The 13,008-nt window shown below is 37.4% G+C and overlaps 1 protein-coding gene across 5 annotated transcripts in view; it reads left to right on the top strand.

The window, feature by feature from the left end:
• The window catches only part of ATE1 (arginyltransferase 1), a 156,774-nt gene that overhangs the window by 52,712 nt on the left and 91,054 nt on the right, over window positions 1-13,008 (top strand). For all 5 annotated transcript variants that reach the window (XM_026650942.2, XM_026650943.2, XM_024216986.3 and 2 more), the window contains one exon: window positions 2,717-2,749. In XM_026650942.2, the coding sequence (XP_026506727.1) occupies window positions 2,717-2,749 (33 nt within the window). The remainder of the gene's footprint in view (window positions 1-2,716; window positions 2,750-13,008) is intronic.

Below are 13,008 nucleotides of genomic sequence, written 5' to 3'. Positions count from 1 at the left end.
GATATTCTTATGTAAAATATGTTGATGGAGAGCTTGCTTGTTTGTTTGGGCTATTTGTTAATATTTGTCTATATCTTCACTATCATTCTTTTTTGGTGAATTTGAAACACTGATCTGGTGAAGCCTACTTCCTAATTGCAATTATTATCTAGTTTGCTGTTAACTGAAAATCATGTGGAACTGAAAGGTAAACAGAAGTTATCTAAATGTTTACATTTAGATTGGAAACTAAGTTTTGTAAATATACTTACAGTGGGTTATGCGCCTGGATTATATTAAACAGTTTGTGTTGATTTTTCTGAAATTATAAATATGGAGTTCATTAAATCTTAGATCTGCAGGTTCTATGGAACAATCAGTTCCTTGCTTTAAAATAATTGACTTTCTTAGGTAAAATGTCAGGAAAGTTAAATGAATAGATGTATCATTTAATATGAAAGCTTTAGCAGATATGAATAGATGAGGAAAGTAACGTGCAATAATTAGATAAGAAATCAAGTGGATGACTTGGAATAGTTAGTTTCCCATAAGACTGTGAAATAATTCTAGGTTATTACTTCTCCAGTAGAAAGGCTGCTTCTGTGTTTCCAATATTTTCTTGGAAGCTGACTTTTTTATCTTTAATGATATGGGGTAGCTGTGGTAGCGAGAGTGCATTTCTGAAAAACAGTATCTAGATAACTGTGGCAACATATACTCTCTGGCGAGTGGCAGTTTTGGCTGTGGAAACTAAGTCTTAGATTAAGATAAAAAAAGTTTTCTAAAATCAAATGAATTGCACAGCAGGGCCTTAATCGATAAAACTGTTTGAAAAGTGTCTTTGGCTCAGCTTACTGACCCATAGGGTATAACTTGCACCATAAAGCTAGAGTTACAGATTAAGAACTATTGGGGGTCTTCTGACATCAAAATTAACAACACGTGTTTTTTTTTTTTTTTTTCCTGGTGCCAGAACCTTCTAAAACTATTGGCTATAATGATTGATATCAAGGTCATGGAAAACAGACAAGCAATGTAGGAATTTATAAATCTCTGCTCTCTTTTTAGCCTGTGTGCCTCAACTTTGAATGGCTCTATGGAAAACATAAAACGTGTGCTTTTTTTCAGAATCCAGAAGTAGAATTAGAATATTACAACCATACATTTTCCCATGCCTCTGCAATAAAACTCAGAATTACTCAGGGTGTTGAACCAATCCTTGTGAGCATATCTGAAAGGGCTAATTATAGACAACACACAGTTCCCTTGTCCTCAGCAGCTGTTTATAGACATTCCTTAAAGCACATGTCTAAATATTTACCATTCATTTGTAGGTTAACATGATATTATGTGTTTGGGAGAAAATGTAAACAAAATTAGTGCCCTAGGAAAAATCGTAAATTTTATTTCTGTTGAGCTCTTGATTAATTTACTGTAGAATCAGTCTTTTCTCATATACCATAATACAGGGTTATGACTGACTACTCAGTTTGTACTTCACTGATTCTCCAATTAGTGTATTGCAGATTTATGCAGCTTCAAGGGGCTGGAGTCAATTTTTAAGTGATCTGTTTTACAGCAGTTTGACTGTACAAACACTTACTTTCATAAGTAAGGATTTATTTAGGATATGTATAGCACTTTGGCCTAAGGTCAACAATGCCAGTGTAGTTTACATGTTGACAACGCTGGCATTTTTCTACCTTATTCTGTTCTAAGAAAGATCATTTGCTGTGGGAAGTCTGTTTATCGATGATACCGTACATATACTCCTTCATTCTTTGCCTACATAAATCATAGTAAGTTAATTAGGGGAGGAGTGAATCAAACTGGGCAACATAACGCTATCTGTTAAATAAATTGATTACATTTTAAAAAATCATTTTGGGATAAACCGATACCTGTAGTATCTTTAAAATATTGACAAATACATGTGCAAAATAAGTAAAAGTTATGCTGCTTTATTTAGAAGATAAATGGCATTAGGTAAATTACATTATTGTACATTCACAGTCTTTTTTTAAAATCTTGAACACGATCACAATCTTTCTGTTTGAGTTTCTCCTTTTACGTCAAACTGTTTGTGGCACATCAGTATATGTTGAAGAAAAACTCTAGTTTTGATAACACTTGCACTTTCGGGAAATTGGCTTTCATGGAACTGAGCAGGCACATTTATGACTATGATGTTCTGTCTGTAAATGTTAAGATTTAACCAATCTCTACCACCAAACAGGAAGGCCAAAAAAAAGGTGCTTTAGTGATAAGGATGATAAGAAAAGCCGCACCACTAGTGAGGAGGATGGAGGAGCAAAAGATATGGGGGTGGGAAGAGGAACTTTGAGCTTGTGCAGGGCATGGATTTAGAATAAAATAAACTATAATTTAATGTAACTTTCCTTAGTCCCTTCTGGCAATTCTGTATTTTCTCCTGAGTTTTGTATTTGACAGAAGATTTCAAATGTTTTGTAAAATTAGTTCAAGTTTTATTTTCCAGTAGTGGTAAATAAGACATACAGTGGTATATTTTTGGAAGGTTTATTTTAATTTATGGAATCAGCAGCTTTTACTTCCAATGATTTGTTTTGGAAAACAAAACTGCATAGACTTCAGTGTATTCAAATTAATAGAGAAAATTTAACTTCAGTGCTAACATTCTCTTGTTTCTGTTTTGTGTGTTCTGTTTGTTCTGACCATTCTCTGGGGACTGTGCTTCTGGTAAATCCCTCCAATGCAGTTCACAAGATTCCTCTGCGATTCTCCACTTGAGGTATGAATTTAATCCTAATTCTAAACTTTGGAATTGTTTAATGCCAGGGTATCTTGGTTTCTTCAATCTTCTGTAAACTGTACTTCTACTAGATCATTATCTAGGTATTCCAATAAAAGGACTATCTGTAAGAGGCATAGGCTGAGATTTTCAAAGGAGCGTATGGGAGAGGCACATTCTTCCTTTGAATTTCCGTGGGAGTTAACTCCTTTAGGCTCTTTTGATAAACCCACCCATTGACTCTGGTATACACAATACACCTATATTTTAGTATTGGGGATTGCATACATTGAGGCAAAACCCGGTAGCCCTTGGTCAAGCAAAGCTCTTCAGGATTGTAGAATCAGGTCATGAAAGGATAATAAGACGTCTACATTTCTGATTGATTTTAAGTTAATTTTAAAAAATCGTGGTTGGATTTTTTTTTTTTTTTTTTTTTTACTTTTTTAATAATGGCCAGGTATCCGATTGAATGTTATAACTATCTTAGGATGCCATGCTATCTTTTCCCTCTTCTCTTTAGTAATAGCCACTAATGCAGAATCTATCCATAGTGTGGGAGAGAAAGTTATCAAATTATTAAGGGCATCATTAGTGCCCCTCAAACATTATAGTGGGTAGGGCCTTCTGTCCCTGTATTCCAGCAACATCAACTTCATTGCCAGTCCAGCAAGGTCTCTCGGCATATTTTGAGGGGGACTAAAGGGGCAGAAGTTAAGCAAAATTCTAAAGTTTTCATTGTGTTAATCTGATTTCCCCCGCCCCCACATAGGACATTTATCATTCAGTGCTACTTAGGACACCTGGTATTCTAAAGACCAGGCTTACTTTATATACTAATTACGAAACATGTTCTACAGTAATATCATATCTTAATGGTACCAAGCCTCAGTGAGTGTTTGTCCATACAAAAGGATGGTTTAACAAGTGAGGAGCTGTGTGTCTTATTTTAAATTGATTATGTTAATGTTTAACAGTTGTGGTGTCTGGTTTTTATCCTCTTAACTGATTCTTTGACTCTGTTACTACAGTACAAATCCAAGATAAACAAAAAATAAATTTAATAATTGAGGAACATGCCCGTTCGGTTCTATGTTGCAATTAACTTCCTCAGCCATCAACAAACTCCTCTCTCTGCCTTCCTTAAGAGTCCATCTCCAGTGCACAGCCCTTAGCCACTTTTGGGCACACACCATGTAGTAAGGTTGCTGTTGCTCACTAGGTCTGTGAAAGAGATCTTTTTTTTAAAATAGGTCATCCTCATTTTTACTTAAAAGGGATGCAAATGGTAAATTGGTTATTGCATCAGTTGGCTTTGCAGAAGTTTGGCTAGCATGATTGTTTTATTCCGGTCATCTCAATCCATTGTTGTGACATTGTACAATAAGACTTTAACCTTTTCAAGATCCACTCTTTTAATGTTGGGGCCTGCATGCCAAACCAGGATGGCTGTTACCAGGAAAATCTTTGTGTAAGTGAAAATTTTCACAAGATGTTGAAAGCACAATAGTTTACAGGGCCTAACGAGCTCTAAGATCTTTACTGTGCTCACATGCTTATGATTATATGTGATCACCAATTTTCTGTTCCTTTGCTCTCATTGCTGGCAGAAGTTTTTAGCACAGCCTGACAGCTAGTCCCCTAGCTGGTTCCTAAATGCATGCTTGTTACATGGCTCTTCTGCTGGTTTAAAGTAAGTTCACTAGCAGGTTTCTGGAAAATGGCTAATCTGTCAGCCTCAGTTTGTTTAATATCCCTTTTTCTTTTAAGAATTAAAACCATGGAAGAATACTTGGGGGGTGGGCTGGGCTGGGGGAAAGAGGCTATGCATAACATCTCATGTCATACTTTGGGTTATTATGTCAATACAAGTAAATTAGAAATGAGCAAAAAACTCAACATTAAGAAATATTTTCAGAAAGATTTTCTACCGTTTTGGCAGTTTGTTTGTAAAAACTGGTTTATTGTGAAGTAAAGGAAAATTAAGTGAACACATCACATTTTAATCTTATCTGCTTTTGTTCTAAAGAGGAATCCAGGACTAGTGACTAAGAACTGAGAAAGGAGTTCACAGTTTGGAATGATGATTGAGATTACTTCATTTCCAGAACAAATACTGGGAAACAAAAATGTGGTACTGTCTTTGTTGTATTTCTTAAAGAGTTAACAACCACATGATGGTAATGAAATTGTCAGGTTATAGTAATTACACCAGTAATTTGATATGTTGCAGTTTGAATGAAGCCATGTGTGGAGAGTTTGTTACTTTTCTCTGCTGAATCCACCCCCTTTACATTCCTGCAAGCTGAAGACTAATAGAGCTCATTAGACTTTATAGGAAAAGGGCTTTTATCACCTCGTCAAGTCAGGCAGCAGATTTCCATTATATTTCTAATTTTGTATGGCTACATAGATGCTGATGTACGCTTCCCTGCTAGGTTTATGCTAGTATTCTTTCTTACAGACATTTTTTATTGACATTTCGAAGCTTGAATTAAATTTTGTGTGGCACCACTTACAGATGTCTTCAATTAGATGAAGTTAAATAAAAGGGGTTGTATATCTGAGGCCAAAGGATTCTTGAAATTCTCTATTCTGAAACGATTTCCACAAGCCAATCCAGTAGGATGCAGCTTCTTCCATTTTGAGAAAAAAAAATTCAAAGCAAAACAAAACCTTATGTGAGTTTGAATTTGTTTTGAATTTTTAATCAGTATTAGCTGCAGCAAGTACCTATATTAAAATAGTCTTCCCACTCATTTTATACTTCCTTCCTTTATTACTTAATTCAATCTTGAGGTATTGCCATCAATTCTTAAACATGAATTAAAATATTATTTCTTTCGAGATATAGTAAGTGACAGGGGAAGAACAGACAACTCTCTAGCAAAAAATACAACTCTGTAAAGAGAACCATCCTATTTTTCCCACTAAGACTATATAAAAAGCATTCAGCTCTTTATCACTGCTAAAGATTTCGGTGCCTTTGGTGCCCCTTCAGTCTGTCTAGACAAGAGCAAGATTGATGGTATGGTACAATGCATAGCAATCTGCAATATAAATATTAGCAGAATAGCTAAGAATTATTCAATGAGTAGAAATAAGCATATCAGTGATGACACTCTCTTGTGGTACTCTTTGGTGTTTACTTGGAGAAAATGCAATGCTCTTAAAACAGAAAGTTGCAATGTCAAGTAAGAGTTTGTACATGAAGTTCTCTCTGCACTGAAATGAGAATTTACCTTACAAAAATACCAAGATTGGGGACGAAAGTAGGACTACAGTAAACGATCTTATGAAGTTCCAAATGGTTGTGATGTTGGCAAATCTTTATTAAGCATAGTTGTTAAATAGATTTTTGGTAATCAGCAAATCTTAGTCAGTTTTTGTTATCTCTTTGTTACCCTCATTAGTTTGCTTTTCCCACTTTTACAAGCCTTCCTATGTGTCCTCTTCCCAGGCTACTATGTTGCTTCTTTATAGTCTTTTTGCCCTGTCTTTCCCTCGCTTTGTCTCATCACCTCATTTCAGGTTCAGAACTTTGTGCAAGACACCTGTTACTAGCATTGACAGTGCTGTGCCATAGATTTGCCATCAGCCTTCTAAAGTGCACCAGTCAAACTAGCTTTCAGAGCAGGCACAGCTTACATGTTTTGCTAAACCTTCAGGGTGAGGAATGAATGTGCTTGTGACCACTGGTTTTCTGTCTGGACAACTATTTTTTTCCCTTGACCGCCCCTTCTAAAAATATTTAAACATGCTACTTCGTTAATCCCCATCCTCTACCCCAAAAAAGTCATGGGTTACTATTTAAGAAGTTAAATTTAAGGGTTGATTTATTATGAAATGCTTAAAATACGTGGTTTATATTTTAGAAGAATAGAACTAAGAAAAAGTTTGTGCTCCAACACAAATTCTAATTTTTATATCTGACCTTTTATATTCATGCTGTTCAGAAAACATCTGATAGCCAATACATTTCTGATGTTTTAGAAAAACTAAGATTAATGGGATTGGTATATAAGGTAATTCTATATTGTATCCTTTTAGCCCTTACTTACAATTTGTGATAAAAATAACTGATTTTTTTTAAAATGTCAGTTTTCTGTGCAGTTTCTTCCTGTCTTCTATCAGAGGGGTAGTTGTGTTAGTCTGTATCCTCGTTCTTCCTGTCTTCACTGGTCACAAGGCCAAGATCAATCAATACAAAAACTTTTCACCCTCCTTATTCAGCCCATCACGTTTTTGTCCATCCTTTGCTCTCCCCAGTCTTTAGTTGCATTGCTGTGTAGTGGCCATCATCTTTAACTTGTCATTTAACCAGTTTTAGTGCTAAGTGACTACAGCTGAGGAGACATTGGTTGTGAGTTTTTTCCTTTTAAGATCTTATCCTTCGCCTTTCCCCCCACATACAGATGGAGACATTGGTAAATGGCTTGTCTAGTTTTTGTAGTCTAGCACAAACTTCCTCGTTGCTGGACTTTACAAAAACTAGACAAGCAATTTACAACACACATTTTGCTTCTCTACAAAGGAAAAAGTACACTAAATTATCTAAACTACTACATGCCACAAGGGACCACAACAGTAGTGGCCTTAACAATATTGTTAATTTATCCAGCTATATTCTTAGCCCAGCTGAAGAGTCTGTCCTGTCTCGGGGCCTCTCCTTCTGCCCCTCCACCACCACAAACATGATACAGTTCTGTGGTGACCTGGAATCCTACTTTTGACGTCTCTGACTCGAGGAATGTTTCCAACACACCTCTGAACAGCACACTAATCCACAGAAACCTTCCTACCAACACTACAAAAAGAAAGATTCTGCGTGGACTCCTCCTGAAGGTTGAAACAACAGACTGGACTTCTACATAGAGTGCTTCCGCCGATGTGCACGGGCTGAAATTGTGGAAAAGCAGCATCACTTGCCCCATAAGCTCAACCGTGCAGAACACAACGTCATCCACAGCCTCAGGCACAACTCTGACATAATCAAAAAGGCTGACAAAGGAGATGCTGTCGTCATCATGAATAGTTCGAAATATGAACGAGAGGCTTCTAGGCAGCTCTCTAACACCACATTCTACAGGCCATTACTCTCTGATCCCACTGAGGGTTACCAAAAGAAACTACACTATTTGCTCAAGAAACTCCCTGAAAAAGCACAGGAACAAATCTGCACAGACACACCCCTAGAACTCCAACCAGGGGTATTCTATCTGCTACCCAAGATCCATAAACCTGGAAATCCTGGACGCTCCATCATCTCAGGCATTGGCACCTTGAGGGCAGGATTGTCTGGCTATGTAGACTCTCTCCTCAGGCCCTACGCTACCAGCACTCCTAGCTATCTTCGAGACACCACTGACTTTCTGAGGAAACTACAATCCATTGGTGATCCTCCAGAAAACACCATCCTGGCCACTATGGATGTAGAAGCCCTCTACACCAACATTCCACACAAAGATGGACTACAAGACTACAACCTTAAAAACAAGACATGAGCATATTTGGACAACTATATTGTTTTCTTCTGAAGGTAGCTTTGAAATTTTACCTCAGTCAGGATATTTCAATTCTCTGTTTTTGTCCCAACCTAGGCAAGAGAAATCAAATTAAAAAGTAAGTAGTAATTTGCTCTATAAACTTTAGTTATAAAACTAATAGTAATGTTATTACAGAACTGTACAAAAAACATTCAAACAACTTTCTTGATTAAAGACCAGCAGTCTGTCTTCAAATATTTGATCTGTGGTGGGCAAACTCCAGGAAACTTAGTGTTCCAAAATGAACAACTCAAAATCATTTGTTATAAAAAAAACCTTCATAAGTATATAACCCATATGTAGCGAAGCGATGACTCTCTGATGTGGTGCCTCCTGCTGGTTGTCTGGGAATTAGCTCTTTCCAGCCTCGGAGCGCCCTCTGCTGGCCAGGTGTCTCGCTTGCCGCTGGCCCCGTGTCCTTCCCGGACCCCGGTGCCTTTTACCTCGGGGTTCTGCCCCAGCAGTACCTCCACTCTCTGGGTCTCCCCTCCCTGGGGAACTCCCAACCCTCTAAACCCACCTTCCCCCCCCCCCCCCCCCCGCACAGCAAGCAGGAGTCTCTGGGAGCAGCTCCAAGGCAGAGGGCAGGAGCAGCACATGGCAGTGGGGGAAGGGACAGCTGCAATTGACAGCCTGCTGGGCGGCTGCAGCACAGGGCTCTTAGGGGAGCGGGGGGCTGCCTGTCCACCCTGGTTCCAAGCCCCCACCAGCTAGCTACAACAGGCTGCTCTTCCTGCAAGGAGTGGACAAAGCAGGTGGCTGCCAAACGATGTTAGAAGGGAGCATTGCACAACTTTAAACGAGCATGTTCCCTAATTGATCAGCAACTTAACATCGAAACAATGTTAACCAGGATGACTTTAAGTGAGGAGTTACTGTATATAAAATTGTGGTACTATAAGGCTTAGCTATCATAGCTGATTAAAAATCAATTTAAAGCTTGTAACAGTCTTGAAGCCTATAAGGATTCATAGGAGTGCTGAAGTTTGGTTGTCATTTATTTAGTGAGAAACGGGAAATAAAAATATTTGGCCAAACTGTGAAGTCATTCCACATTTATTTCCTTGTGGGTATAGAGAATTATTACCAGCTACAAGAAAAACAGCAAAGATTTACATTTTTCAAATATATTCCAGGAGTTGCTTTTATCAGTGTCCTCTTTGTTGAAAATATATAGCTTACACTGCATCAACCGAAGAAGTGAGCATTACTGTTCAAAGCCACCAAAACTGAAGAAATTAAAAATGACCACATACTGTAATTGTCTGACTAGTAAACGGGCATAATGTTAGTGTGATAGCATGCAAGAACCTCTAATTTATCTCACCCTCCTCCCCCCCCCCATACACACAATTAACTCCAACATCAGCAGACTTCCAATAAAGTGAGGGCACACGTTGCAAAAGTTTCCCTCTAGGACCCCCAGGAGCATGGCGAGCTGCCAGGTACACAGAATAGTGGGGAGGCACTTTGAAAGCCATAATTTCACTGACCCCAGGGAAAACTGAATCTAGACTAGAAGCCAGAGATTTCCTCCTTTCCTTTCCCTTTATGGGTAGTATAGACTTGTCTTCCCACCTTCTTCTTTACATCCAAAGCAGAAGAGAAAGAAAGTATGATCCCCTTAATTGTTATGGTTAATGTTACATTCCATCTGGTAAGTGATAATTGCTGTATCCCAAGATACAGCAGGAATAGGTAGTGACCAGACTATACAGGAGTAAAAACTACACAGTTACCTTGATCGTAAGTTCTTTGAGGCAGGAACCATCTTTTTGTTTTGTTTATGTACAGTGCCTTGCACAATGGGGTCCTGGACCATTACTCCTAAGTGCCCTGGTAATACAAATGAATGATAATAAATAAAGTAAAGCTTCTATAAGAAAAGTGAAAGTGACTGACATGCATTAAAGCAATCTGGGACATTGACTATCATAAGTGAAGTTTGAATATAACAATTTACTATAAACATGTTCCACTGTATTACTGGACTTATGGTCAATACAATATATTATATGATAGAAGTTAATATTAAATATGATTTAAAGCACTAATGATACAACATTGAGATGTAAAAATTTATAGCCAGTATGGTATGATGTCAAAGTAGAATCAAACCCTCTGGTGTTAATAGAATTGAATATGATGTTAAGTGGAATTAATATGCAACAAAATGCATTTTATTGTACTTTTTTGACATGATATAAACTAGTTTATCTTTTTATTTTGGTCCTGGTTTTTGTTCTTAAATCTGCATTTTTGATTGCACCCATATCAGCAAATCTTTATCATTCTCACACCAATAAATCATTGATTTTTTTTTTTTCATATTGATACCTAATATTAGCATTTGTGACCTGGTAGCCTCAACCCCCCGGGGGGAGGGGACTAATTTAGCTTATTTTTGTATAAAACTTCAACTTGTTGACTGGGAGTATGGTGTGATATATTCAAATATCCCACACTGTTGTGTTTGGGGATTTAAATTATTTAGTTGGTCTCCCTGTGAATGTTAAAGTTGTTCAAACTTAGAGATTTGCTGCAGAGCATATTGTAATAGGACATTCTTATTTCTATCACTCTACCTCTCTTCTTATGTTTAACTGATACAAAAAACTTCCTGGGACTGTTTTACCCTTTTCCCTGCCTGTTTTTTAAATTAAAATGTGATACATTTTCAAAAATATATTCAACTATTCTATTCAAACTAAATAAATACTGAATTTTGTTATCTTTTTTCTTTCTCATTATTTCCTGTGCTAAAAAACAGCAAACAAAACTGTCAAATGTATTGCACTAGATAGTAAAATAAGGATATATTAGCACAGGTTAATGAATGGCCAGCAGTGGGACATGAGTTGTTCAATTATAAACTATGCTGCTTTCTGAGAGTCAGTGTCTGTTAACTCCAGGTACAGCACCCTGTGAGAGGGGGTGGGTGTCCGAAGGCTTGGGATGGTACAAGATACCAGCAGCTCCTGCTGTACCAGATGGCCTGGAGCCAGGCCACCCAACAGTTTGTACCATGTTCTGCTAACCTAGGGTTGAATCAAACCCATCGCCTTTAAAATTCCATAATAAAAATAACCCCAATGTTAGGTCTTGTTTGAAGAAAAGGTAGCATCCAAGGTCATTTGCCTCAGACTTGTGAGAGCCTGGAGTTTTAATACTATTCGATAGCCCTTAATCACAGCATACCCAGTTGTGTTGTGATTCTCTCTCTCTCTCTCTCTCTCTCTCAGCTTGAGGGTTAGCTTTTTTTTTTTTCCCCCCTCTAGTGTTTTTTCTTTTTAATGTAATTTATTAAATGAGAAAAAAACACTGTTAGCTTTTAAAATTCCCATTTTTTTCACTTGGACCATGCTGTCTTTAGACACCCTCATTTTAAAACCCTGAAGGCATAAATATTTTAAACTGCGTTACTAAGGGAATACTATTTCTAATGTCAGGCTGTTTCCACAGCGTGCTTTTGACCTTGGATTTCTTGACTCATTAATCTTAGAAGCCATGGCACTTGTTGTAGTAATCAGAATAACTCAGGGTTTTTGTGGAATAAGAGTTAGGGTGCAGTGTTTCTGGTAGATGAGGTGAGTCCTGTACGGTATGTCTCAATCACCTGATGTCAATTATGGTGTACTTAACATAGTGAGTGCCAAACATTGTCCCAGAAGGACGCTTTAATAGTGCAAGGTGCTATGCACCCATTTCTTGAGGAACAGATCAATATTTCACATTGACTTTGTATTCTAGATCTGTTACACCTCAAAAGCCACTAGATGGAACTTAATACAAGTAAGACCTCAAGTTCAATGGAGTTGAGTATTCACTAAGATATTGGGGAGTGTGGGGAATAGTATGGTACAAAAGATTACTTTGCATGAAAGGAGAAAATGTGTAAAGTAAAACTTTATTCAGTGAGGTTTTGTTTAATATAAGAAATAGAACACTTTGCCTGGAATTATTGCCATGCCTGTAATACAGTCATTGTAAAATATAATTTGTTCATAATATTTTACAATAATTGAATTGGTGGGAATTAATAGTGGGAATACTTAAGGTAGAAATAGTAAATACTGTACCTGACACCTGTGCTTCTTTTGCGGAGGTTCATTGATTCGTTTTGGTTGAGATGATGTTATAGGGCCTTTTCTCCCTCTACTCGCTACCATCTGCGCACACACAGGCATTCTTTTACTTCACAAAAAAACTGCACGTTAGCTGAAATGTCATTCTATATACTCTATACTGCTTGTCATTCTATATACTTTTTTTTGAAAGTTCAACAAATAGGGTTGGACAGTTTTTAACTTCAGATATTTAAGTTTAGACTTTTTTTGCATGTGGATAAAAGCTTACCCTTCCAACTTTACTGCTTCACAGAGATTGACTTTTTAACGTGTGAAGAAATTAGAAGCAGTTTAATTTACAAGAAACACAAGTACTTGTTTCTGAAGCTGTGTAATGCAAAAGCATAATACAGCATTTTCTGCTAAATTTAAGGTACTGGGATGTGACTCTTCAAATAGAAGTGCACCTCTATTGCACCTCTCTTGGTGGAATGAGACAAAAATAGAAAAACTTATTGCTCTTAATATATTGAGTGTATTTCAGTCCATGTTGCTCAGGCCCTCAGCAAGAAGACATCTGTTGCTAGGGTGATGTGCATTCTGAGTGCATGCAAGGGGCAAGAGCATGATGCTCCAACAATGCTGG

The sequence above is a fragment of the Terrapene carolina genome, unplaced genomic scaffold, assembly GCF_002925995.2.
Source record: "Terrapene carolina triunguis isolate 2854851 unplaced genomic scaffold, T_m_triunguis-2.0 Scaffold95, whole genome shotgun sequence".
NCBI classification, from domain to species: Eukaryota; Metazoa; Chordata; order Testudines; family Emydidae; genus Terrapene; species Terrapene triunguis.
Note: the sequence above shows the minus strand (reverse complement) of the source record. Positions and strands in the feature narration are given on the sequence as shown.